The sequence below is a fragment of the Hylobates moloch genome, unplaced genomic scaffold (genome assembly GCF_009828535.3).
Source record: "Hylobates moloch isolate HMO894 unplaced genomic scaffold, HMol_V3 SCAFFOLD_6, whole genome shotgun sequence".
Lineage (NCBI taxonomy): Eukaryota > Metazoa > Chordata > Mammalia > Primates > Hylobatidae > Hylobates > Hylobates moloch.
The window spans coordinates 1,955,075-1,979,984 of record NW_026652281.1 but is presented as its reverse complement, the minus strand read 5'-3'; the positions used below and the strand labels follow the sequence as shown (position 1 = coordinate 1,979,984).

Here is a 24,910-nt window from a genome sequence, read left to right as displayed (position 1 = left end):
GAGGCTCGGTGTGGGCCAGCGAGCCTGATTGAAGTCACATTCCTGTCCCCTTAAACTGTGAAGCGGCGGAGTTACACGGGAAGAAAGGGTTCAAGCGTAATATAATTTCCTACCTTTTTTTCACTCTGAGAGTGAACCGCTGAGTGGCTGTTAAATTCATTGTGTATTTAGGAGGAATCTTTCATCTAGAGATTGTAGATGCAGGACTGTGCAGGTGCCTGGTTGAAACGTTAAAGCTGGTGCTAAAGTGTGTTGAGGTGCCTGGTGGAGAAGGTGATGTTTTTTGACTCACTGGCCTTTGGGAAACTGAGGGACAGTGCGATCAAAGCTCCTTTTCTTCCTCAAACGGGAGCTTGCGATTAGTTGGGTTTCACGCGGGTGGGCCCGAGGAGGACGGCGGGCAGGGCTGCGACGTGCTGATGTCAGGCGCCTTCGTTGACTGAGCTCCCTCCTGGGCCCTGTAAGGCCTTAGGTGTAAAAATGGGGCTTGGTCCGCAGCAGGGCCCAGCTCCACAACAGTGCTGTGGCTTCCTAAGTGACTCAAGCACAGGGGCCATTTCTGATCCGCAGACCAGAGCTTCGGGGGATTCCTCTTCACTCTGACCACCGGACGGGCTGTTCCTCTCACACAGGCAGTACAGGGGAACTTGGCAAAGGTTTAATAAAACCCACCACCATCGTTCCTTCCATTTTCTCTAAGGAGTCGCAGCCCCAGATGAAACATGTGTGTCCTGCCTCGGGGTTTGCAGGGAGCCTGTGGTATCTGAGAGCACGGGACTGGGAGGTTGTAATTAAGAAGCAACTTGGACACATGGCTGCTCTTGGCTGCATTGCATAATTGGCTCTGGACATAAAATATGCATCAAGGGTAGAAAAGTAACCTAGAATTACTTTCATGTGTAGACAATCTCTTATTTATAACGTTCAGGGCATTGTTTACGTTGTCTCCCAAAGTGAGATCAACGAAAAGCCCATAAAGGGGCCCCTGCTGGCTTTTCCTTCTGCCTCCTGGTCGGCCCCTGAGCTGCTGCTCCTGCTTTCGGCAGCTGCTCCTCCAGTGGTGTCCCTCACGCCCGGTGTGTATCAGGGATGTTGCCTGGTCGGAACCCCTGTACCGCAGTGCTGAGGACCATGCTCCTGCTGGTGGCGGGGCATGACCTTGAGAAGAGTCTGGATGCTCCTGGAGGCTGTGCTGTAAGGGCGGGGTGGGAGGTGGGGTGGGGCAGGGGGGAGGTGTGTGAAGGTGTAGAGAGGGGGAACTGCCTTCCCTTCTCAGCAGTGCTTGCTGTTCCTGGGCTTGATGCCACACTGTTCCAATCTCTACCCCTCCTCTGCTTCTCTGTGTTCAAATCTGCTTCTTTTCATAAGGCCCCTGTCACTGGGTTAGGACCCACCTGAGCCCAGTGTGGCCTCACTGTAACTTAAATTTGCAAAGACCCTGTTTTCAATTAAGCCCAAGTTCACAGGTACCAGAGGTCATTGAGAGTTGCTTTTTAAGGGACACGGTTCAGGCCACAGGACCCTCCCCATCCCCATACCATCTTTGGCAGAATGATGGCCACCGCCTCTCCTTGGCCCCACATTCCTGCAGGCGTGTGCTGAGCCCTGGCTCAACACCACAGATGAAGCTTTTTGCAGGAAGATGTGAGTTTGATGGGGTTCTGGGTGCTCTGGGGCTTCCCGACGGAGATGTGTGCTACTCCTCGTGTCCTTTCAGGGCCCTACCAGCTGCAATGTCGGACGTGACACATGCCAGACCCCCTCCTCTCCTGCCTGTGTGAGACCGCACGGTCATGGACACCCCGCTGAATGCACCTAGGTCTATCGGACGTGACACACGCCAGGCCCCCTCCTCTGCTCCCTATGTGAGACCACACGGTCATGGACACCCCGCTGGATGCGCCTAGGTCAGATGCACTTTAGACCCGGCATTGGGGTGGAGTCACCTGGAGCCACAGCCTGGTGGGGAAGGCTCACATTCAGGCTCCAGACCTGCACACACACACCCCAGGAGGGCTGAGGTTGGCACATGGTGGGGTTCTCTGTGTAGTGTATGGTGAGACTGGCTTGGCGCAGCTGTCCATCTCTGCGCCTTCCTCTGAAAATGGCAGGTGCTCTGACTTACCCAAGTGAGGGGTGCTCTGCTGTGGCCGAAGGTGCCAAAGTGTGAGCGGCTTGTGTGAGAAGTGTACAAAGGTGCTCTTCGCCACCAGTGCATAGCAACCACCTGTCGGCATGAGTGGCAAGGACGTATGTTTCTAAGCATAACATAGTTTGAAGTGTGTGCAGAGACTGCCGTGCGTTGCCCTCCAGGCAGAGCCCACCTGACGAGGGATCTCTCTGGGTCTCCTCAGCCTGGCGTGGCCTGCTTGTCACTCCTCCACTCGGATGGTCAGTGTGGGGCTGAGATTGGGAAGGCTGGCCCACTCTCTGTTTAAAAGCCACGTTTTTCCATCACGATTAGGAGGGAGATCAGCTGACGTTGGACACGCGAGTGATCCTGTGTGGAGGCTTCCGACTGAAGTTAGCTTAGTGGGAACGTTGGATCACGTGTTTTTAGAAGTTTGTTCTTTTGCCCTATCATGGTGGCTTCAAACGTATTTTTTGTGCCATACAGTAAGTTTTCCAAGTTAAAGAAATGACCAGAGCCATGAGAACGGTGCCATCTGGAGGGTGCGTGGAGGCACGTGGAGGTGGTCTCTTTCTGCGGGAGGCGGGGGGAGAGGCTCTTCTCACCGTCAGCTCTGGGCTGGCATCTCAGCCCCTCAAGGTGTGAAACTGGATGGCAGCCTGGCTGGGCTCCCCGACCTGCCCCTCTCCCTTTCCTGAGGATGCCTGAGCAGCGCCACGGTGATGGCAGGCTTGTGCACGTGTCATGCAGATACATCCTTATTTTCTTCCCACTCTTCCTCATCCCCTGCCCGCCCACCCTCCCTCTTGCCATCCAGAAGCCAGAGGCCTGTGGTCCATGGAGAGCGCCACAGGCCTCGGGGTGACTTTGGTTGTGTTCTTAAATGTCCCCCACCCTGCCCCAGTCAGTCAGAAGACCCCAAGACACACACACGGTTAAGGTCACTCCCAGGAGCGCCGTCCTGCTGGAAGGGTGGGGTGGGCGGCAAGCACCCGCAGGCCTCCACTTCCTTCTTTCGAGTTTTTAGCCTTTGTTTTGCATTCTCCCGAGGCTGTGCCTGACTGAGGTTCATGCTGAAACGCTGGAGCCAGCCGCAGAGCACCGCGGAGACTGCTGTGCCTACCGCTTGCCACAAGGCACCTTTGTGTGAATGTGGGGTCCCCTGGGGCATCTTGCCATCGCTCTGGGCTGTAAATCTGGCTTATAGCTGTTAGCCTGTTAGCTCTGAAATTTAGCCTTTTTGGCCTGAAGAACGATTTTCTAAAACATTGGATCAGTTGACTTAAACCCTGAGGTCTGCAAGAAGTTTCTGTGTGCTGTTTCTTGTTCTCCAGGAGAAGCAGGTTTCTACATTTGCCTGCGCTGGCCTGCCGTGTGTGCTCTGTTTCTGACCATCCACTAATGGGTGATTTGGTTTGTGAAAAGCATTAGAAATGGAATTTAAGGACACATGTTAGTATTCCCATCAGTGGGTTTAAAGGCTTCAGAATGATGATGTGGCCTTTTGGCATTTCTTGTAGGAACGTAGGAGACAGATTTTAGGCCAGTTGGGGGCATCACTGGGATGAGCCTCTTTCTCTGAGCACCTCATTTTTCTTTTTTTTGAGACGGAGTTTTTGCTCTTGTTGCCCAGGCTGGAATGCAATGGCACGATCTCGGCTCACCGCAACCTCCACCTCCCGGGTTCAAGCAATTCTCCTGCCTCAGCCTCCTCAGTAGCTGGGATTACAGGCATGCGCCACCATGCCTGGCTAATTTTGTATTTTTAGTGGAGACGGGGTTTTTCCATGTTGGTCAGGCTGGTCTCCTAACCTCAAGTGACCAGCCCGCCTCGGCCTCCCAAAGTGCTGGGATTACAGGTGTGAGCCACCGCGCCCAGCCTGAGCACCTCATTTTTCTAGTATGAGGAAGCTACTTTGAAGTGAACATCTAGATTTGAAAAAGGCACCTTGGTTACAGTCTCAGCCCTCATACCTTAACAAGTTGGATTCAAAGCTAAATGACAAAAACAAAGGACTTCCTGGCTTTTCCAGCACACCTGTGGATGAGTGGTTCCATCCTCGCTTCTGTCCACACACTTCAGCAGTGTTCAGAGTGTATCTTTTAAATGCATGGGGGTGGGGTTCTTTTGTTTGGTTTTGCATTGCATCTGAATGGATTCTTGGTTAGATTCAGGATTTTGTATCTAAATAGTACTGAGAAGTCCTTGGGCTTCTTGCATTGCCCTTAGATTTACACCAGTTTAGCATGATCTCAGTTGGGCATTACACAGAATTTCTGCATTCTCAGTAGATAGAGGAAACCAGATGTGTGTGCTCAAAATGCAGTGCTTTTAGGCCGGGGTTCCCTCGGTAGGTTGCTCCCATTTCTACCTTCTCCTGCTTTCTTTTATCTGAAAACAACTGGCTCTGTTTCAAAAACGTTCAGGGGAAAACCCTCTGAATGGAGCTGGGAAAGTAGCACATGTCTCCAGCCCTGTCCCCAACCAACAGCCTCTCTTGAGATGATGCAGTGCTGCCCTTTGGGAAGTCTGCTTCAAGTTTAGCCACAGGCCAGCGTCCCTGGGGCCTGGGAGCCAGGACACCGTCCGTTCCAGTGAGCGGCTTCTGCATTCCAGAGCTGGTTTGGAAATGCCTGAGACTGGGGCCCTGCTCCAGACATAAGCTGGCAGGGAGAGGAAAGAAGGGATTGAACATTCATTGTTGGGCACTACTAAGTGGGAATTCGGCCCAGCCTGCTCTACCCCTGAAGGCCTGCATCAGACTTGGGGGTCCTTTCATCGTAGGGCCCCATCCTACCGGCAGCAGGATCAACTGCGCGGATCCCAGGGCGCTCATCTTGGGGCATGCAGCACTCTGTAGGGACCCTGGCATGACCTCATTTTTGCTGCTTCACATTTAAGAGCTGACCGCTGAGTTTTACTCATTACCAATTTAAAATCAAGTCCAAATCAACAAACTATATCTCAGCCTCCCATGTGTTTTAAGAGGCTGCGCAGTGCATGGAGGTGCCCTCAGCCTGCAGCAGCGCAGCCAAGTGGAGGGCGCACCGCGGCCTTCTGTGTGACTGTTCTCAGAGCACGCTGTGCCTTCATTTCTGTGTGTTTCACGGCGTTGTCCTTGTGGGATCTGCTGACCCCGGTTCCCTTATTTCTAGGCCCAGTGCCTCGGTTTTCGCCTCTCGGCCCTGCCCTCCCCGCTGTGGACCCTTTCTGCCCTGGCCTGAGAGCTGGTCCCAGAAGGAGTTGTGTTGTTGTGCTCCTCCCTGCCCTTCCACGTGGCCCGGCTCAGCGTCCTTGGTTAGTTAATAGGAATTCAGTGTTTCATTATGAAATCCACATATGGCAAAAATAGGAAACAGTCCACCAGGTCCTTAGAGAAAGTGAGTCCCCTCCCAGCCTCGACTCTCAGCCCGTCCATGGGGTGACCGCTGGTCATTTCTGATATCGCCTTCTGTGCACAAGCTCCTGTGATGATTTTGTAATCATTTTACATTTTAAAAGATCCCTTGACAGATGAGTTTAAGATCAGATCACAGCTTTTCTTAATGAGACCTGGGAAACCGTGTTGCTGATTTCCAAGAGGGTTCTGCCCTCCTCTGGCTGTGGAAGGCACGTCATGGCATCCTGACAGTGATGTTGTTCTGCCATCGTTGCCAGTGACACGACTTTTCACACAATCTATGCAGCTCATTACGTTGGAAGAATTACAATGTCAGAAACCTCAGAATCTAACTTTGCAGCTTTACAATAACCATGAAGGTAGGCATACCCAAGTGGTGAATGAAAATAAAAGTAGAAAATGTTCTCAACTGGGAGTTCATTTGAAAAGTCAGGACTTTCAAATGTTTCTACATTGATTTTGTTTTGATAAGTTTTTCAGAAATGAGCAAAACACTTAATGTACACTTAAGATTCGAAGAAAGAGGTACCAGGGCTTTTGTGGGGAACAAAGGCGCAGACCTTGTTGCTGCCCTGGAACTCGTGTTTTCGTGGGGGCCAACCACAAGCAGGCACCGGCGCTGGGGGACCAGGGTCGGGGGTTCTCTTCAGAGACAGCAGAGCGTGAGGCTGGGGCAGGAGGTGTCGGGGGCTTGAGAGGCGCAGGGGAGCAGGGGGAGAGTGGAGGGGGGTGGACAGCGAGGCGGTGGATGGGGAGGCAGATGTGCGTCCACAGCGGGGCCTGCCTCCGTGGCGGCTCTCCCAGCACCCTGTGCGTCCCTTGCACCCTTGCCCTGTGGTCCCGTGTGGCCAGGGACAGTGGCTTCATCTCCCTTAGCACCCTTGGAAGCAGTGGTGGCATCATGGAGCTGGGAGAGTGGCTTTTATTTGGAGGACAGATGTGCGCATTCACTTAGGGTTCAAGAAACGAGTGGGCCTTGAATGAGCAAAACAACCCACCTGCCTCCCATGGACAGATGCTCCCAGGATGCGGCCAGGTGTCCAGGCCGGAATTGGGTTGGCCGAGGGTTTGCCGAGGAGAGGGCATTGCCAGGCTGGGCGCCTGTGTGGCACCACGTGGCACTCACCGGGGAGGCCTGGGGACCCCTCCCGGACATGCCTTCCTCCCTTAAAAAACAACAGTGCTTTTGCCAGACACGAGATTCCCGTGGAGCTCTCATGGCTGGCAGTGCCAGATGGGAGCCTGGTGCCTTCATGCAGTTGGGGGTGCTGCCTCTCTTGCCCGCAGGGCGCTCCTCCGGCTGGGATAGGAGACAGCCAGGACCCCTCAGCTTCTGAGGGCCTTGACCTTCAGGCTGTCAGGAGGCCCTGGGAGGTGGCTAGAGCCCAGTGGCCACCAGGGGAACACGAGTTATAGAGGACATTTCAGTTTTTTTCCTCCTCCAATTTTTGTGTTGGCTCTTAAAAACTCCTACAGTGCAAACTCTTTCAATGGAAAAAAGTGGTTGCTCTCCCTGCAGCTGCCAGCCCGCCCTGAAGGCACGGACTGCCAGGCCTTTTGTTTCTGTTGTTTTTGCTGTTTGGGAATTTGATGTTTTAATAAAGAGCCCTTTGGGGACCTGGCTGGAGGCTCCTGTGGCTGCCATAACAAATGACCACAGACCCTGTGGCTTTACCGGAGGGCAGAAGCCCATCCTGGGTCTCAGTGGGCTGAAAGCAAGGCAGGGTTGGTCCTTCTGGAGGCTCCAGGGGAAAATTCGTTTTCTTGCCTTTTCCAGCTTCTAGAGGCCACCCGCATCCCCTGCCTCCTGGCCCCATCCGTCTTCAAAGCCAGCAGTGGCCAGGTGAGTCCTTTGTACATCCCATCTCTCCCACCCTCTGTGGCTGGGAGGAGTCTCTGCTTTTAAAGACCCCCGCGATGACACTGGGCCTACCTGGCCATCCAGGGTCATCGCACCTTGTGAGGGTGATCAGTTGAGCCACATCTGTGAGATCCCTTTGCCCATGTAAAGTAACACCTAAACAGGGCCCAGGGATTGGGACCTGGGTGTCTTTGTGGGGTGGGTAGCTCTGCCTAGCACAGCGAGCTGGGGTGAGACGCGCTTGCAGCTGCTTTCTGAAGACACAACAGGAACGGGGGAAGAATTTCTCGCCATCTTTTGTTCAGAAAATTGATGGCACAAGTGGTGATGGTTCCCTCAGGCTGAACTGGTCAACCTAGGAGGGAGGAGAGCAGGGACCGGCTCTGCTTTTGTTTTTATTCAGGGGAACTGGGCTGGTGGCAGGACCAGGTTGCATGCTTGCTCGGGTAGAGCACAAAGAAAGCGAGTGTGGAAGGGCACCCTGATCCCGGGAGGCCCGCGGGATCCCAGCCCCACGGTGTCCCCGGCGGAGCAGCTCCCCTCTGGGAGGACCCCAGCCATGCTTGCCTTCCACCTCCTTCCTGTCCCTCCTGGGCCCACTGCCCAGCTTAGGATTCTTGGTGGGGACGGGAGCACGGGAGAGGGTGTGCGCCTGCGCCTGTGGCTTTTACAAGCCTGAGATAGCGACCGGGCAGCCTCTGCCATCCCACTACTGCGGCAGGTGCAGGGTGAGCTGTGACCATGCGAGGCGGCCTCGGGGCAGATGGGGCTTCTCCCAGACACGTTCCTTAGAGCACCGAGGGCTCGAAAGAGCCTTTCCTCATGAAGGGGTCCCCTGCCAGGGGATCCCTCAGGTACACAGCTTTTAGACTCTGAGATGAGGTTCACGAACGTGGAACTGAGCTGCCCAATAAATGTATTAACGGGAAGTGAATGTCCAGGGAACATTCCTCACCCCTGAGGCTGACATTACCAACAGGCGGTAATTTTACTTTGAGTGAAACTTGGGAGTTTGGTGTCGTTTCTCTCTGTGGCGCTGTTGCTGCCTTGTGGATTGGTGGGTGCTGCCGGCCTGGCCGCCTGGTGAAGGGCCTCGGCCACGCCCACAGCCAGAAGGAGCTCGAAGGAACCCAGCTTTGACTCGGTGTCTGACACTGTGGCCTCTGTTCCCAAAAACAAGTGCCTCCTGCTCCTTTTGCCTGAAATTCTGTTTATTTTCAGCTGAGCTGTGTTGTTCACATAAAGTAAAACCACGTTGCCTGGAAAAATGTAGTTTTGAGGCAGAAATGAGAAAATCCTAACCCATGAATCAAGGAGGAAACTAGAAGTTTCTGTTGATAGATTCTTGAAAAACTCAAAACATTGAATCATTTTCTTCAGTTTTTTTTTTCCCCCAGGAAGATGCCAAATCTTGCCTACGTTGCCTGTGTGTCTTTGCCATCAGCCTTCGAAACGCCGCTCCCAGCGGTGCGGGTGCTCCCTCTCGCACTTCCTCGGGAGACTCGAGGGTCTTCCAGGGTGGAGGGGAGGCAGCGGCGCTGTCAGTGGCTGTCCGAGGCTGGGTGACTGTGCCGGGCAGAGGCAACAGTGGGGCACGTTGCCACAGCAGCCTAGACATTTTTGGATGGAGGTACCAGGCAAATTATTTTGCTGAGTTTTGAACTTGCCTGGAAACCCAGTTATAGGAATGCACGCTCGCTCTCTTTTTTATTAATTGGTGTTAGACACACAGCACGTGGCGGGGTCCTAGGGCCCAGGTGTGTGGGGAAAATGAAGCCGCTGACCTTTGACCCTTTGCAGCTCTGTGCTGCCTGCCACTCAGTGTGTTCTTTGCTTTGATGCCAGTGGAGTGGCCGACTGGCTTGTGTGGCTGGTCTCATGGGGCCGAGGGGGTCAGAGCCGCTGGGCTGGGTGTGGGGCATCACAGTTTTTGGCCTCTCGGCCCCCAGCCAGTGTCACCCAGGTGTCTTGCCCCATGCTGCATGGTTCCCACCTACGCCACGTGGGGCCTCCCTCAGGGAGGAGACTCGAGCTGGAACCAGGCTGTGACCCTGCACCCTGCTGCGTGCCCCCCCTCCCGCCGCAAGACGGGACCCAGGGTCTGTGTCCTGAGGGGCTCTCGGCCAGCCCCATCTCACCTGCTGCACTGCTACCGCTCATACCTGATTTGAGATACTTTATGGGTATTTTATGCCAGAGTTTCAGAGTCCTTTTTTTTCCTTGGCACTATTTCCAAATCTAAGGGGGTCAGCTGCTGCCACTCCCATTCAGAGCCGCTCCCCAGTGCCCGCCCCCCCCACACCCCACGGCGCTCACCCTGCCATGCTCTGGCCACCCCTGCCCTGGACAGCCGGCTGCCCCAGTCCTAGTCCTCCGCCCTTTCACTGACCTCGCCCTGCTCCACCCCCGGGTAAACCCCAGGTCTCCACCCAACCTGTCAATCTCCCCACTCCATTCTTCCTGCATGGTTACACCCTGAGATGAGGGGACCCTGACAGTGCTCCCGGCTGAGCCTTGCCTTCCCGCAGTTACACATTGTACACGGCCTCCCTGTGACATCCACTGTGTCAGTGCTCCCTCCGTCCCCAACAGACCCACCCTCCCCTCCCCCCACTGTCGTCGGTCCGTGACGTGCCGCGTGTCTGATGAGGAGGTGCTTGGAGTGGCATTGCTCTGCTTGTGGCCACGCACTTCGTTTCTGTTTTCACACGTAGTTTAGAGGTGGGTGTCTGACAGAGGTGCCCGAAGTGGAAAGCGTCGTGCACTCGGCCCACCTGTGGCCCCTGCAGAGCTCCGGCTGTGTGGCACAGGCTCCTGAGAGCTGGGGATGGAGGAGGTGCGGGCTTGCCGTGCGCTCCTCTGCTGCTTGCCCCAGGCTTGGGTTTTCTGGCGGTCACCTGGTTGGCACGAACCTTGGGCATGCGCCAGGGTCCCAGTGCTGTTGTGGAGGGCAGGCAGGTGGGCGGGCGCTTGGGAGTTACCAGTCAAGTCCCTGCGCCACGCAGACCATTTCCTGCCGGTCAGGAGTTTTCAAGGCCTCGGCCTGGTGGGAATAGTTGAGAAACACTGGTTCAGGCAGCTTGCTTTATTCACAGCCCTGAGACACCTCTGCGACAGCCCTAAGGATATTTTTCCCGGAACTTTCTTGGGGCCAGCAGTGTGCCTGTGCTGTGATGAGTGGGAAATGCAGTTTGTGCAGGGCCTCACAGAAGAGCCCACCAGTGCGGGTGCTGGATGCCTCCTCCAGTGGGCGCCATCCCAGGGTCTGGGGCAGGAACGTGGGTGGCTGCGGATCCACCCAGGACAGAGTGACTGCCTGGGCGCGTGGTGGAACTGAGTGTGGAACTCCTCCCCAGCCCCCTTTGCAAGTGCAGCCTTGCCCAGTCTGTTCCCAGGCATCACTGAAAAGTTACTGGTGGGTTTGCACATCGGCAGGAACGTCTGCTCTCCCTTCCTTCCTCGGGAAGAAGGTTCTCTCTCCAGGGGCTCCACCTCCCTGGGCGCCCTCGTCCCCAGCCTTGTGGTCTGAGCCAGAGTCTCTGCGGCTGACAGGGACTTGCTCTCTCTTTCCTGCCCTTGTCCCTGCACCCGGCCTAACCCCCGTCCCTGCACCCAGCCCAGCCCCCTGTCCCTGCACGCAGCCCAGCTCCAGCCCCAGGCCCAGATGGAGGGCGCTCCAGTGGGCTTGCCCCATCTTGTGAAACAGAGTCCAGAAACCTCGGTGTTCTCATCGTCGGGCTGGGTTCTGAATGGCGTGCTGTCGCTGCGGGACCTCAGGGCCTCTGTAAAGATCATGGGAAGGGGCAGCTGTGCTGGCGGCTCCTCCTCCTCGGTGCACCAGCTACTCTCTGTGTTTATTTCATGTCAGCAGAAAGATGGAATTCTTGCCAGCCAGACATTCAGCTCATTGACCTGCCTTTTTCTTTTTTCTTTTCCACTGACAAATTCATTGTTAAAAAAAATGTAAGGCATTTGCTCATCAAAAACTAGAATGCTGTTTTAAAACCACAGGCTGTATTTTCTAAGGATCTGGGGAGACCCACGCCCGAGCCCTCCCCTCACAGAGTCCCTGCCTTCTCTCTCCACTCCCTCTTGAAGAACCACAGGCTGGAGGGAGCCGGAGGGTAATCGAGCTGCCCCACTATGGGCGGTGGTGGCCCAGGAGAGTGCCTCAGGGACCCAGGTGCTTCCTGTATGGACGCTGCCCCCACCTGCTGTGTGATGGAAGCCCATCCCCTAAACTGCTCCTAACCCCGCCCAGGTCTCACTTTCTCATCTGCAAATGGCACCTGGAGCCCAGGGCAAGCAGCCCCTTTGTCAGTGCTCTGATGTCAATGCACACACTTCACAACGCTCTGCTCTTTCTGTCCCTCACCAAAAGATGAACGTTTGTTCCTTGTAAGAAGACTACAGTTGACCCTTGAACAACACAGGTTTGAACCATGAGGATCCACTTATACGTGGATATTTTTTTCAGTAAAAATCATACTGAGTGTGCCTGCCTCCTCTTCTACTTCCTCTCTCTCTCCTGCCTCTGCTGCCCTGAGACAACAAGGCCAGCCTCTCCTGTTGCTCCTCTTCCCTCCAGCCCCAGTCAGCATGCGGACGGTGAGGACGAAGGCCTGGATGACGATCCACTTCCCTTAATAAAGATCCACTTCCACTTAATGAATAGCAGCCGTATTTCCTCTCGCCTGTGCCTTTCTGAATACCACGTTTTCCCTCGCTTACTCTATTAGAGGAATACAGGTGATGGCACACACAGCACACAAAATACCTGCTCATTGACTGCTATTGGTAGGGCCACTGGTCATCAGGCTATTAGTAAAGTTTTGGGGAGTGAAAGGCTGTACGTGACTTCAGCTGCACAAGGGGTCAGTGCCTCTAACCCTTGTGGTGTTCAAGGGCCAGCTGCACAGTGAATTAATTCCTGGGACCATGTCGGGCTGGCATCTGACACCTGGACTCAGAGGGCCTCTGCAGTAGGGGCCGTCGGGTAGAGAAACCCCAGAGTCTAGCAGGACATCTGACTCTGGCCATATTCCTTCGTGTATAGCATCTGTTTGAGACAACAAAATCCCGAGGCAGAAGGTCGACCGCTCCTTAGTTTCATTCTGATGGCCCGGCCATTCCCCCGAGGCTGGTCCCCGAGGCTGGTGTGCTCGCAAGTGGTGGCTGGCAGGGTTGCCAGGCTTGTCTGTAAAGGGCCAGGGGGGATGGTTTTTCAGCTTTGGGGGGCACACCTGGTCTCATCACAGCTGCTCACCACGGCCCTTGAGTCGTGACAGGCCAGCACGTGGGGGGCCTGCAGGCCTGTAGATGCTCACTGAAGATGGAGGTTCCTAGAATTGTCATGTGGCACAACATATTTTTTTGCATTTTTTTCTGTCATTAAAAATCATTTAAAAGCCATTCTCAGCTCACAGCTGTACAAAAGCAGCCGGCAGGTTTGCTCTGGGCGCCGCACTTGCTAACCTCGATTTGGAGTAAATCATACTTTGTGTCTTTAAAAGGCTTGTCTTCTAGCATTGCGGGTGAACGTTGCTTAGAAACGTAACTATTTTTAAAGGCACATGTAGGTGAAGTCTAGTCTTGAAAAGCACTTGCAGGTGAGAGCCCTGGTCCGGGGCTGTCTCTGCGGTGTGTTTGCGGGGGCCGCGTTTGCTCTGTGCAGTGCGCAGGTGAGAGCCCTGGTCCAGGGCTGTCTCTGCAGTGTGTTTGCGGGAGCTGCGTTTGCTCTGTGCAGTGCTGCTATTGTCCAGGGCAGGTCCCACAGTGGGGGCCGCCGCGTCCAGGCTCCAGCGGGTGAGGCACCCTGCGACCGGGGCTGCTCCTCTTCCCAGGGCCACTGGTGAGACTCCCAGTGCATAGAGTGCGGTTCTTTGTGGAAGCTGTGGGATGCATCTCCTGGTCCTCCCATAGTGGGATGCAACCCCAAGTGAAGACCCCACGGCTCGTGTCAGGTGCCCTCAGGGCTGGGGCTGCCCACCCGCCTGCCTGGGTCGTCTTGACACCGGAGCTGCCTGCCTGGATGTTGGAGCGCCCAGTGGATTTAGTGGGAAGTGGGTCACCAGAGCCCACCCAGGGGCCACCTCTGTCCGCCATTCTCATCCCATAATCTGGGATGCAGTACAAGGTCGGGAGGGCCAGCGGGGCTCTCTGCCACCAGGACTCACTTCCGCCCCTCTTGGAACTGGACCTCACTTTGCTGTGAGCTTCTGCTGGGTTCTCAGTGCCCACCAGCAGCTCCTTTGCTCTCCCTGAGCCCTTGAGGTCGGTCACTCTGCCTTGGGAATGGGGAGGGTTTGGGTCTCAGCCTCACGCTCATGGTCCTGGCTTGGATTTTAGCTCTGAGTGGCACTCTGGGAGCACTTGTGCTCTCCATGGTTGCCATGGGATTTTTCCAGGAGGCTCTGTGGCATTTGCTGTTGCTCTCTCTCTCTCTGGAAGCTTTGCCTTGCTTTTTATTTTCCCTTTTGTCCGCTCTGTAGGTGCTCGAGGGGGGAGTTGCAGATCCAGCAGAGACTTGATGGCACTCTCTCAATGGATCTGACGCGACTTGGGTCAGGATGTGCCGCAGAGTCCTCGGTGTGGCCCTGAGGCCGTGTCCCTGCCGCTCAGGGGACAGCGCCTGTGGGCTGGGGTCTGCGGTCTGTGGAGCCATGTGGGTTGGGGTTGTGGGCCACGCCGCTGACGGGCCCCCATGTGTCTCCCTCCAGGTGCTGCAGGGCGCACAGCTGATCGCTGTGGCCTCCTCGGACCCCGCGGCGGCAGGTGTGGATGGATCGCCACTCCAGGGCAGTGACATCCAGGTTCAGTACGTGCAGCTGGCGCCGGTGAGTGACCACACGGCCGGGGCGCAGGTGAGTCTGGGGCCCCGCACCGGGACACTGAAGTGATGGCACGGCTGCCTGCCGCTGCCATCGGGCACACGTGGCCCCGGGGCTTTCTCGTGACTCTTCCCGTGTGGAGGGCACGTGATCGGACACGGATGCCCATCTGAGGGTTCTACGTCTCGCACACACCATGAATGTGAAGGTGAGAAGGTAGATCCTGCCCCAGTTCCAAATTCCAACTGATTCTTGAGACTGTCCTGTGGAAATGTTTGTAAATTCAGGGGCAGAAGCGAAGCTCTGCCCTGCCCTCCTACCACACAGCCCTTTGCTGTGGGCTGGGGAGCATGGGGGCCCCTTTAGCCTGAGAGCTCCCTGCCCCTCGTTGAAGGTCTCAGCGTGGGGCATAGCCAGCACCTTGGGCTGTTGTGACCCTAGTGTCCACCAAAACAAAGCGCAGGGCTGCTGTGCTCTGTGGATGGCCCGACGGGCTGATGGCCAGCATCTCCATACCTCGCAGGCGGAAGCCCGAGGGTGAGGCTGTGCTGAAATCTCCAGAGTGGCCGAGGCCCAGACGAGCCCCGTGAGGCCATGGGCTGTTTGCTGTGAACACAGGAGGTGGAAGGTGGCCCTGCATCCAGAAGCAGTCTTGGCCCCACAGCCTCCGTGCCACCTGCTTTCGGAACGTGCCCAGCGGGGACCTTGTCCTTGTTCCACCTCCAGCCTGGTGGTTGGCTGCTGCCCAGCCCTTCTGGAACATTCTGGCTACTGTCTTTGGGTCTGTTCTTCCCCTTTCTGTGGACCCAGCGCTGGTGATCCACCTGTGTCTTCACGCCATCCACCTTCAATGCTTAGAATTAAAATCCTAGATGTCTGAGCAGCCTTTCCCTGCTCGGTGCCCCTCAGCCCTCGGGAGGAGAGGGGTCCTCCTCAGGAGGCGCTTGCTGAAGAAGTGGGCTCAATAGAGCTCACGCACCAGGGTGCGCAGGTCGCCAGGCTGGGCAGTTCTGCAGTCCCTCAGCCACGGCAGCCGTGTGATGATGTCAGTGCTCACCTGACACTCATGTCTTCTTCAGAGTGGGGCAGCTGCGGGCCCAGAGTTTAAGGACCCGTGTCCTGTAGAAGGCCTGGCCCCTTCTCTGGCCTGAGCCTTCCTGCTGTGCCCATGGGCGCAGTGGCCCCTGCAGAGGCATGCCCTGTACTCTGTGCCCAGGGGCATGGTGGCCCCCACAGAGGCATGCCCTGTACTCTGTGCCCATGGGCGCGGTGGCCCCCACAGAGGCACGCCCTGTACTCTGTGTGCATGGGTGCGGTGGCTCCCACAGAGGCACGCCCTGTACTCTGCATGGTGTTTGGTTCCACATTGTCACCAACCTCACTGGAGATGGGCTGGAAGCACGTGAGGGCCATGGGCACAGAACCCGCAGGCAGTGGGCCGGGGGTGGGTGGGATGGTGAAGGCAAACTCGTTCGGCAGTGCTTATTTTATGTGGTGTGAACCTTGGCCTGTCCATGAAGAACAGTCAGGCGTGGCTGCCTCAGCCAATGCTGAGGACGCGTGGCGGCCCCTCGTGCCATTCCAGATAGGAGCGCTGCAGGAGGGCAGTGAGGTCCGCACCCAGGAAACTAGAGGTGGGGGCCATGCCTGAGGGCGTCCTGCTGCATTATAAGTTTCTGGTCATTTTCAATTTCAGAATTGAAGAAAGCTTTGTCCCCTGGTTGGTGTTTACACCCCTAGCTTCCTGTAAGCTTTCTCTGTCACCATGCCCTCCCTGGCTGGCCCCAGGTGAACGATTTATTTAGGATCCATCCTAACAGGCAAGGAAGACGGCATGCTTAACGGGCCGCTTTCCCCGCAGAAAACCCCAGCATGGTTGGACTTGGTGGTGAGCAGGTTTGCCCATCTGAGGCCAGACAGCTGCAGGGTGCGTTAGCTTGTCACCAAGGGCCCAGCTCTCTGCTTTACCATCTCAGCTTGTCCTCAGGCTAGCTCTGCCCCACTGGGAAGTGACCGAAGGCCTTCATGGTGACTCTGCAGGCGTGACTGCACCCGACAGAGACAGGTTTCTGGTTGAGCCTCCTTATCCACATGAAGCCCCCACCCCAGTCATGCTTCAGAATGGCCTTGCATCTTTCGTTGGTCAGAGCAGGGTCAAGCGCATGAGCTAATTCTAGGAAAACCTGTGGCTCGGCTGTGAGGGCCTGGCTCTGAGAAGATGGGGCTCCCTTAGGAGGGAAGGCAGGTGGCTGGCCTGTGGGGGTCGCCATTCCTCAAAGTGGAGAGTGGGGCCTGTTCCCTGGAGCAGTGGGTTGGGAGGGTAGGGGGGTGCCATTTGCAGGGGGGAAGACACTTGTCTTAATGCGGGGTGGCCTGTGGGTGTCATAGGCTCCCTGAACCATCTGTAGCAGAGGCAGCACCTCCACCAGCGTCTGCCCGGAACACGGGTCTGGCCACTGTCCTTGGAGGGCAAGTGAGTCCCTCCCAGCCAGCCCAGACCTGTGCCCCACTGTCCCAACTACCCAAGTCCCCAGCTGCCTTTCCAGCTGTCTAAGGGAACGGGCTTTGCATCCCAGGCAGTGGCCCCCCTACCCCAGCCTCCCATGGCCGGCGGCCACCCACCCCAGGGCCCTGGTGTGGCTCCTCCATTCCACCTGAGGTTCACCCCTTCCCGTTAGGCCTTCCCAGCTGTGGCCGGGCTCTCAGGAGACAGTCCCCATACTGACCCCTCATCCTACCCTGGAAGGCCCCTCCTCCATCCAGGTAACAGTATATCGAGTGTCATTTGACCTTTGTCTTGAAAAAGCACAACCTAGACCAGGTGCAGTGTTTCATGCCTGTAATCCCAGTGCTTTGGGAGGCCGAGGCAGGGGCGTTGCTTGAGCCCAGGACTTCAAGACCAGCCTGGGCCGCGTAGCAAGACCTCCATCTCTACAAAACGTAAAAAAATTAGCTGGGGCCGGGCACGGGGCTCATGCCTGTAATCCCAGCATTTTGGGAGGCTGAGGCAGGCCAACCACCTGAGATCAGGAGTTCGAGACCAGCCTGCTCAACCTGGTGAAACCCCATTTCTACTAAAAATACAAAAATTAGCCAGGCATAGTGGCAGGTGCCTGTAATCCCAGCTGCTTGGGAGGCTGAGGCAGGAGAATCACTTGAACCTGGGAAGCGGAGGTTGCAATGAGCCGAGATTGTGCCACTGTGCTCCAGCCTGGGTGACAGAGTGAGACTCCATCTCAAAAAAATTTAGCCAGGCATGGTGGTGTGTGCACTGGTGGTCCCAGCTACTTGGGAGGCTGAGGTGGGAGGATCACTTGGGCCCATGAGGTCGAGGCAGCCGTGAGCTGTGCTTGCACCACTGCACTCCAGCCTGGGCAACAGAGCAAGACCCTATCTCTAAAAAATAAAATGAAGCAGGACCTTAACTATAGTAGAAGTTGCCAGGCCTCTTCCTCCCGTGGGCTCGGCCGTGGGCTCGTGGCTTCTCCTGGCTCTTGCTTTGTGGTTCCTGTGCCCTCCAGCTGAAGCTTCTGGGAGTGTGCACGGAAGCCCTAGAGTGGGCTCCTCCACTTGGGGCATGTTCCGTGTGGCTGAGCTGGAGGATGAGTGACTTATTCCAAGATTATATATTTTTCCTTTACTTTTTTTTTTTTTTTTTTTTGAGATGGAGTCTGGCTCTGTTGCCCAGGCTGGAGTGCAGTGGTGCAGTCTTGACTCACTGCAACCTCTGCCTCTTGGGTTCAAACGATTCTCCTGCCTCAGCTTCCCTAGCAGCTAGGACTATAGTTGTGCACCACCACACCCAGCTAATTTTTGTATTTATTGTAGAGACGAGGTTTCACCATATTGGCCAGCCTAGTCTTGAACTCCTGACGTCAAGTGATTCACCCGCCTCAGCCTCCCAAAGTCCTGGGATTATAGGCATGAGCCACTGCACCCGACCTCCTTTAACTCATTTTAAGATAAAGGTGTGATTTCGTACTTAAAGTCCTTTTAATATCTGTAACTCATTGACCAGAACTTGTATCTTTGAGGGAAGAAACATAGCTGCCCCGAAAACCCTTTGTTGAAACATTGGGACAGTGTTTATAAGAAGGCAAAGTGGTACCTGAAGCTTCGGGGAAATAGGGAGGGCCAGGGTGTTCTCCACTTCCAGGTTACTTCCCAGTGAGGCAGCGCGTTGGCGGTGGAGAGGCAGGAGCAGCTGCCGCGCCGGCGGGGGTGACTGAGTCCATGTGGGGGGCGGGCCGGGGCCTGGATGTGCCGGAGCTGCCCTGGGCACCAGGGTCGTGGGCGCGTCGTTCCGCTGGGAGCCAGGCGTTCTGTACCAAGTCGGGTGAGCCTTGGGGCTGTCAGGGCTCCTTCGCGTTCCTGTGTGCGTGTTTCTGATTCTGCCTTAAAGTCACTGGCTGTTCATGACACCCCCTGGCCATGCAGTGCTGGGTGTTTTTCTAGAAAGTCCCTCCTTTTCGCTTTTGCAGACGGCCGAAGCCCTGCAGCCCACGCTACAGCCGGAGATGCAGCTCGAACATGGGGCCATCCAGATCCAGTGAGCGGTGCCCACAGCACCAGGAGCACCCGGCACCAGGAGCCCCTCGCCGGCTCCGCCTACCGCCCGGCCCCCGCGCGCCCTGCTCTCGCGGCCTCAGCACAGGCAGCGGCTGCACGTGTTCTGCTGAAGTGCGTCTGAAGGCTGCTGCCTCCGCGGGGAAGAGCATCCTATCAACTGAGAGAGCAGCCGCCGCCGCCAGCCGGAGACCCCTTTCGTTTGAGTCATGCTGTTGTTGTCGGAGGACGAGGGGAGGCACAGTGTGGAGAGCGTCGCGTATGCGCGGGAAATCAAGAACTACGATATTTTTCTGTTTAAACAGCTTTTTTTAATTTGCTATGGTGTTTATAACAAAAAAGAAAATTTGAAAAAAAAAATCCCAGGGGAGTAGCAGGAGCCCTTTGCCGTGTGCTCTGTTCAGTGTCATGAGACGGGAGCCCTTTGCCGCGTGCTCTGTTCAGTGTCATGAGACGGGAGCCCTTTGCCGTGTGCTCTGTTCAGTGTCATGAGACGGGAGCCCTTTGCCGTGTGCTCTGTTCAGTGTCAGGAGGCAGGTGTTTGCAAAGCCAGCTCTCAGTTCCGATGGGGTATTGCTGACCTACTTTTCTAGGGGAAATGCTCTCAAACACTGTAATTATGCATTTCTAATGAAATAAAATGTATTTATGACCACTGCGGCCTTACACTTTTCCTCCTGCAAGACGGTTCGCCAGAGAGTGCCTGTCCCTGGGGGGTTGGGCTCGCTGGCCTTCAGGCCACGCCGCTGCCCGCTCCACTGTGTAGACAGTAGGTGTGGGCACCCCGGGATGGTCAGTTCTGTTTCTGTGTCGTAGGAGCTGTCGAGGGGAAACCTGGTTTAGGACACAGCTGTGGAACTTCTTGTTCTCGTAAACCACAGAGCTCTGCTAGCTCCAGAAGGCACAGTCCTGGGGTCCTCAGAGCAAGTTGCAGCCACAGGGGCAGGCCCTACTATTTACACACTTTTTTAAGGCAGAGATAATATCCACAAATAGAAGTGCCAGAGGCAGTTTGAATCCCTGGTGACCAGCCGGGCCTGGCCTGCTTTACCCACACCATTGCGGCAGTTGCATTAGGGGCTTGGGAGGGGCCTACGTGGAGTCGTGTTCGCTGACTTAGAGCGGGGCCTCTCTGTGCTTTCTCTGGGAGGAGTTCCGCGTTGCCATCCAGACGGTCGTAGCTCCAGCCTGCCCCGTCCCGTCAGGATCCTGGGCTGGGTCCCCTTGGGGGTGAGGGTCTGGGATGAGCTGCTCTCGAAATAGGGACGGCGCTCCTGAGTTCTGTGTCTCCATCGTGGTGGGGCCGCCTCTGAAGATGGCCACAACAAGGAGGCCCGAGGCCTCCCGGGAGGTCACCAGAGTTTGGCCACTCTCCAGGAGACAGAAACGACCAGCTGGGAGGCAGGGTGTAGAAAGTCAAATCCAGACGTGTATGATTGGAATCCGAGAAGGAGAGAATGGAGAGAACAGAAGGAAGATGCATTTCAAGGATTCAGGAAGTAGAATAGAACCCCAAGGAGAAACGAACATCAGTCTCTGCCTCGACACACGAAAGTATCACAGGCAAAGATAATTTTGACAGCAGCCAGAGAGAAAGAACAGATGCCTGCGATGGGATGAAAGCAAAGCAGCAGGCGTGGGCACCCACTGGGCGCTGGGTGGAGGGGAAGCCACTGGTGCAGAGGAGGGAGCTCTCGGTTTGGGGCTGGGTCTTCAGTGAACCTGTTGTTCAGGATGCTGGTGACACGCCTCCAACTGACCCAGCAGTTCCACTTGTGGGGATCCACCCCGGAGCTCTGAAGACAGCTGCTCACACATGCACTTGTGCCGGGATGTGCCCAGCAGCACGGCTCATACCAGCCACAGGGTAGACGCAACCTGGGTTTCCATCAGCAGATGAAGGGAGAAACAAAGCTGACTGTCCAAAGAATGGGACGTCATCCAGCCACGTGAAGGAACGGAGCACGGATGCGTGCTGAGCAGTCTCCAAAGAATGGGACGTCATCCAGCCACGTGAAGGAAAAGAACACGGATGCGTGCTGCAGCCCGGCCAGCACTCGGAGGAGCTGTGCCGAGTGAAGCCACGTGCAGAAGACCACTTACTGTTTGATTCCATTGATATGAAATGTCCAGAAAAGACAACTGCAGAGAGACCGGTTCATGGTTGCCAGGGACTGGGGTGAGGCAGGATTGGGAGTGACTGCCAGTGGGCATGGGGTTTCTTTTTGGGTGATTAGAATGTTGTGGAATTGAAAGTCGGTGAATCCTTCACTTAAAAGGGCAAATTTGTTGGCATATAAATTATCTCAAAATTACAAAAATAATTACGTGATACTTAAAAAAATGTATAAACAAAAATTGAGGCCGGGTGCGGTGGCTCACGCCTATAATCCCAGCGCTTTGGGAGGCTGAGGTGGGAGGATTGCTTGAGCCCAGGAGTTCGAGACCAGACTGGGCAATATAGTGAGACCCCATCTCTACAAAAAAATACAAAAACAGTGAGCTGGGTGTGGTGGCACGCACCTGTGGTCCCAGCTACTTGAGTTCCTGAAGTGAGAGTGTCACTTGAGCCCAAGAGGTTGAGCTGAAGTGAGCTATGATTATACCACTGTACTCCAGCCTGGGTGACAGGGCAAGACCCTGTCTCAAAAAAAAAAAAAAAAAAGATGTCATTTCCGATGACACCTCCTTTACAGGGAATTGTTAGGAATTTTTCTTCAAGAGCAGGACTGTGAATCCAGGGGAGGTGCCTAGAGTAAGATGGAGTGATGGACAAAGAGAATAATAAACATACATACATCGTTTCATTGAAACTTTAAAAACAAAATACTGGAAAACATTACTGTGTAACTTGGGCCATGGACGAAGGGAAGTGAATTGTTTTAAAGCCCCTGTATTGCCCTGCAGAAAAAGGCTGGAAGGGCTGTGCAATTTTTTTTTTTTTTTTTTTTTTTGTTTTGAGACGGAGTTTCACTCTTGTCACCCAGGCTGGAGTGCAGTGGTGTGATCTCGGCTCACTGCAACCTCTGCCTCCTGGGTTCAAGTGATTCTCCTACCTCAGCCTCCCGAGTAGCTGGGATTACAGGCACACACCACCACGCCCAGCTAATTTTTGTATTTTTAGTAGAGATGGGGTTTCACCATGTTGGCCAGGATGGTCTCAATCTCTTGACCTCATGATCCGCCTGCCTCGGCCTCCCAAAGTGCTGGGATTACAGGCATGAGCAACCATGCCCGGCCTTGTTTTTTTTTTGTTTTTTTTTGTTTTTTTGAGACGGAGTTTCACTCTTGTTACCCAGGATGGAGTGCAGTGGCGTGCTCTCGGCTCACTGCAACCTCTGCCTCCTGGGTTCAAGCGATTCTCGCACCTCAGCCTCCCTAGTAGCTGGGATTACAGGGATGTGCCACTATGCCCAGCCAAGGGTCGTGCAATTTTAAGTCCTGGAATTCACTATGACAAACACTTCAGAAACAAGGCATAGCAAACGTTTGTAGAGATGCAAGGTACTGCAGCAAGGTGACGAGCACCTTGACCCAAGCCACGTGTGAGGAATGTCACACCCAGCAACCTCAGGGAATGCGCTCTTCTCCAAATTGCCACCCACTAGACTGTGAAGCCACCTCAACGCCACAGGATGGGGGGCTTGCAGAATGTGTTTTGTGACCAAATGGAATTAAGGCAAAAATTAATGAGAAGAAAAGTAGAAAAATCCCTGAATGTTTGGGAGTTAAATAACAAACATTTAAATAACCCCTAGGTCAGATAAGAAAGAAAACTGGACATGTGAAGGTATTTGTAATTGAATGACAAATGCAAATTGATCAAAACTCAGGGAATACATCTACAGTTGTATTAGAGAAAAGCTTAAAGACAAGGAAAAATTAAGGAAATGAGGCACAAAACGTAGAGTAGATACAACCAACAAAACCAAATTGGATTCTTTGCGAAGACTGGTACACTTGAGAAAGCCCTGGTACACTAGTCAGAGAAAAGGGAGCAGGGACAAATCACAATGTCAGAATCTACGAACCCTTCAGGCATAAAAACTTGAGGCTGTCTCAAAAGCCAGTGGGAAACGTTAGATGCAATTGACAAATTACTAGGAAAAAACTGCTATCAGAAGAAACAGAACATCTTACTAGCTCCTGTCTTTCAGAAATCTTACCTATATCTTGTCACAAAGAAAAACTCCAGGCTCAGCATTTCAGTGTTACGTGTTTCCAAATGTTTAAGAAAGAATAATGGTCTTTTAAAAGTCTTCCACAGAACCAAAAAAAACAACAACAAAAACAAAAAACATGAGACTCTCATTTCCCATCTTGTTTTACGAGGCAGCATAACGCTGACAAGGATGTTTCAAAGAAAAAAAGAAAATCCAGGCCAGTGTCTCTCTTGAACATCCTAAGCAATCCTAAACAAAATATGAATAACCCTGATGCAGTGACACTGAGGGATGATAGGTCATGATCAAGTTAGGCTCAGGAATGCAAGGTTGGTATAATATTTTAAAAGTCAATGTAATCCATCACACTAACAAAAGAGGTAAACTATATGGTTATCTTAATAAATGCAGAAAAGTAATTTGTAAACTTCACCCATTCATGAACTATGCCTAGTGTTCCATTATTGGAACACCAAGCATGTGGGAGTTCTTTATCTCCTACTGCTCGAGCTCATTGCCAAGCAGTAGGTGACCTCAGGAATAAATGGGTTAAGAGAAACTTTAGCAAACCAGGAATAGAAAGGACCTTCCTTAATTTGATCAAAGGTATCTATAAGAAATCTACAACAAGCAGCCCACTCAAGGGTGGAAAGCGGAGAGCTGCCCCCACCCCCCTCTCCCGCTCCCTGAGATGTAACAGATAAAGATGGCTGCCCCTCACTGCGATGCACTAGCACACCAAGGCAAGAAAAAAGGCCTAAAAGGGCCGGGTGTGGTGGCTCATGCCTGTAATCCCAGCACTTTGGGAGGCTGAGGCAGGCGGATCACCTGAGGTTGGGAGTTCCAGACCAGCCTGAACAACATGGAGAAACCGCATCTCTACAAAAAATACAAAATTAGCTGGGCATGCCTGTAATCCCAGCTACTCGGGAGGCTGAAGCAGGACAATTGCTTGAACCCGGGAGGCGGAGGTTGTAGTGAGCCAAGATTGTGCCATTGCATTCCAGCCTGGGCAACAAGAGTGAAACTGTCTTTAAAAAAACAAACAAACAAACAAACAAAAAAAAAAACTTAAAAGACTTTAAAACCAGAAATGCAGCTGTCAGTATTTACAGGTGATATGGTTATATGTGAAGAAAATCCAAAGGAACTCACAAGCAAACCATTAATAAGTGAATTTACAAGATTCCTGCCTACAAGGCCAACATACAAAAAACCGATTATATTTCTAAATTCCAGAAACGAACTGTAATAATCACTTACAAATGTTATTATAGACACTAAGAAATGTAAACTATGTAGAAACAAATCTAACAAAACATGTCTGGGACAGAAAGCTATAAAATATTGGGAAAGTTAAGAAAAAACAAAACAAAACAAAAAGGGATGTAGCCTGTTGGTGAATGGAAGCCTCAGTATCGCCAAGATGATCATTTTCTCTAAATGGTACATTCAGTGCAATTTCAGTGAAAATCCAAGCAGAGATTTTTGTGGAAATGTCCATGTTTATAGTAGAATGATTTATATTCCTTTGGGTATATACCCAGTAATGGGATTGGTGGGTCGAATGGTATTTCTGGTTCTGGGTCTTTGAGGAACTGCCACATGTGTCTTCCACGATGGCTGAACTAATTTACATGCACGCATATGTCCATTGCAGCACTGTTCACAATAGCAAAGACGTGGAATCAACCCAAATGCCCATCAGTGATAGACTGGGTGAAGAAAATTTGGCTGAGCAGACCGATCACTTGAGGTCAGGAGTTTGCGACCATCCTTGCCAATATGGCGAAACACCGTCTCTACTAAAAATACAAAAATTAGCCAAGTATGGTGGTGCGCGCCTGCAATCCCAGCTACTTGGAAGGCTGAGGCGGGAGAATCACTTGAACCTGGGAGCCAAGATCAAGCCACTGCACTCCAGCCTGGGTGACAGAGTGGGACTCTGTCTCAAAAAA

At 53.9% G+C, this 24,910-nt stretch overlaps 1 protein-coding gene across 1 annotated transcript in view; it reads left to right on the top strand.

The window, feature by feature from the left end:
• BANP (BTG3 associated nuclear protein) overlaps positions 1-19,444 on the top strand; it is a 115,215-nt gene extending 95,771 nt beyond the window's left edge. The window contains exons 16-18 of the mRNA XM_058440264.1: positions 7,310-7,375; positions 14,113-14,256; positions 18,705-19,444. Of these exons, the coding sequence (XP_058296247.1) occupies positions 7,310-7,375; positions 14,113-14,256; positions 18,705-18,776 (282 nt within the window). The 3' untranslated portion in view covers positions 18,777-19,444. The remainder of the gene's footprint in view (positions 1-7,309; positions 7,376-14,112; positions 14,257-18,704) is intronic.
• The last annotated feature ends 5,466 nt before the right edge of the window (positions 19,445-24,910 follow it).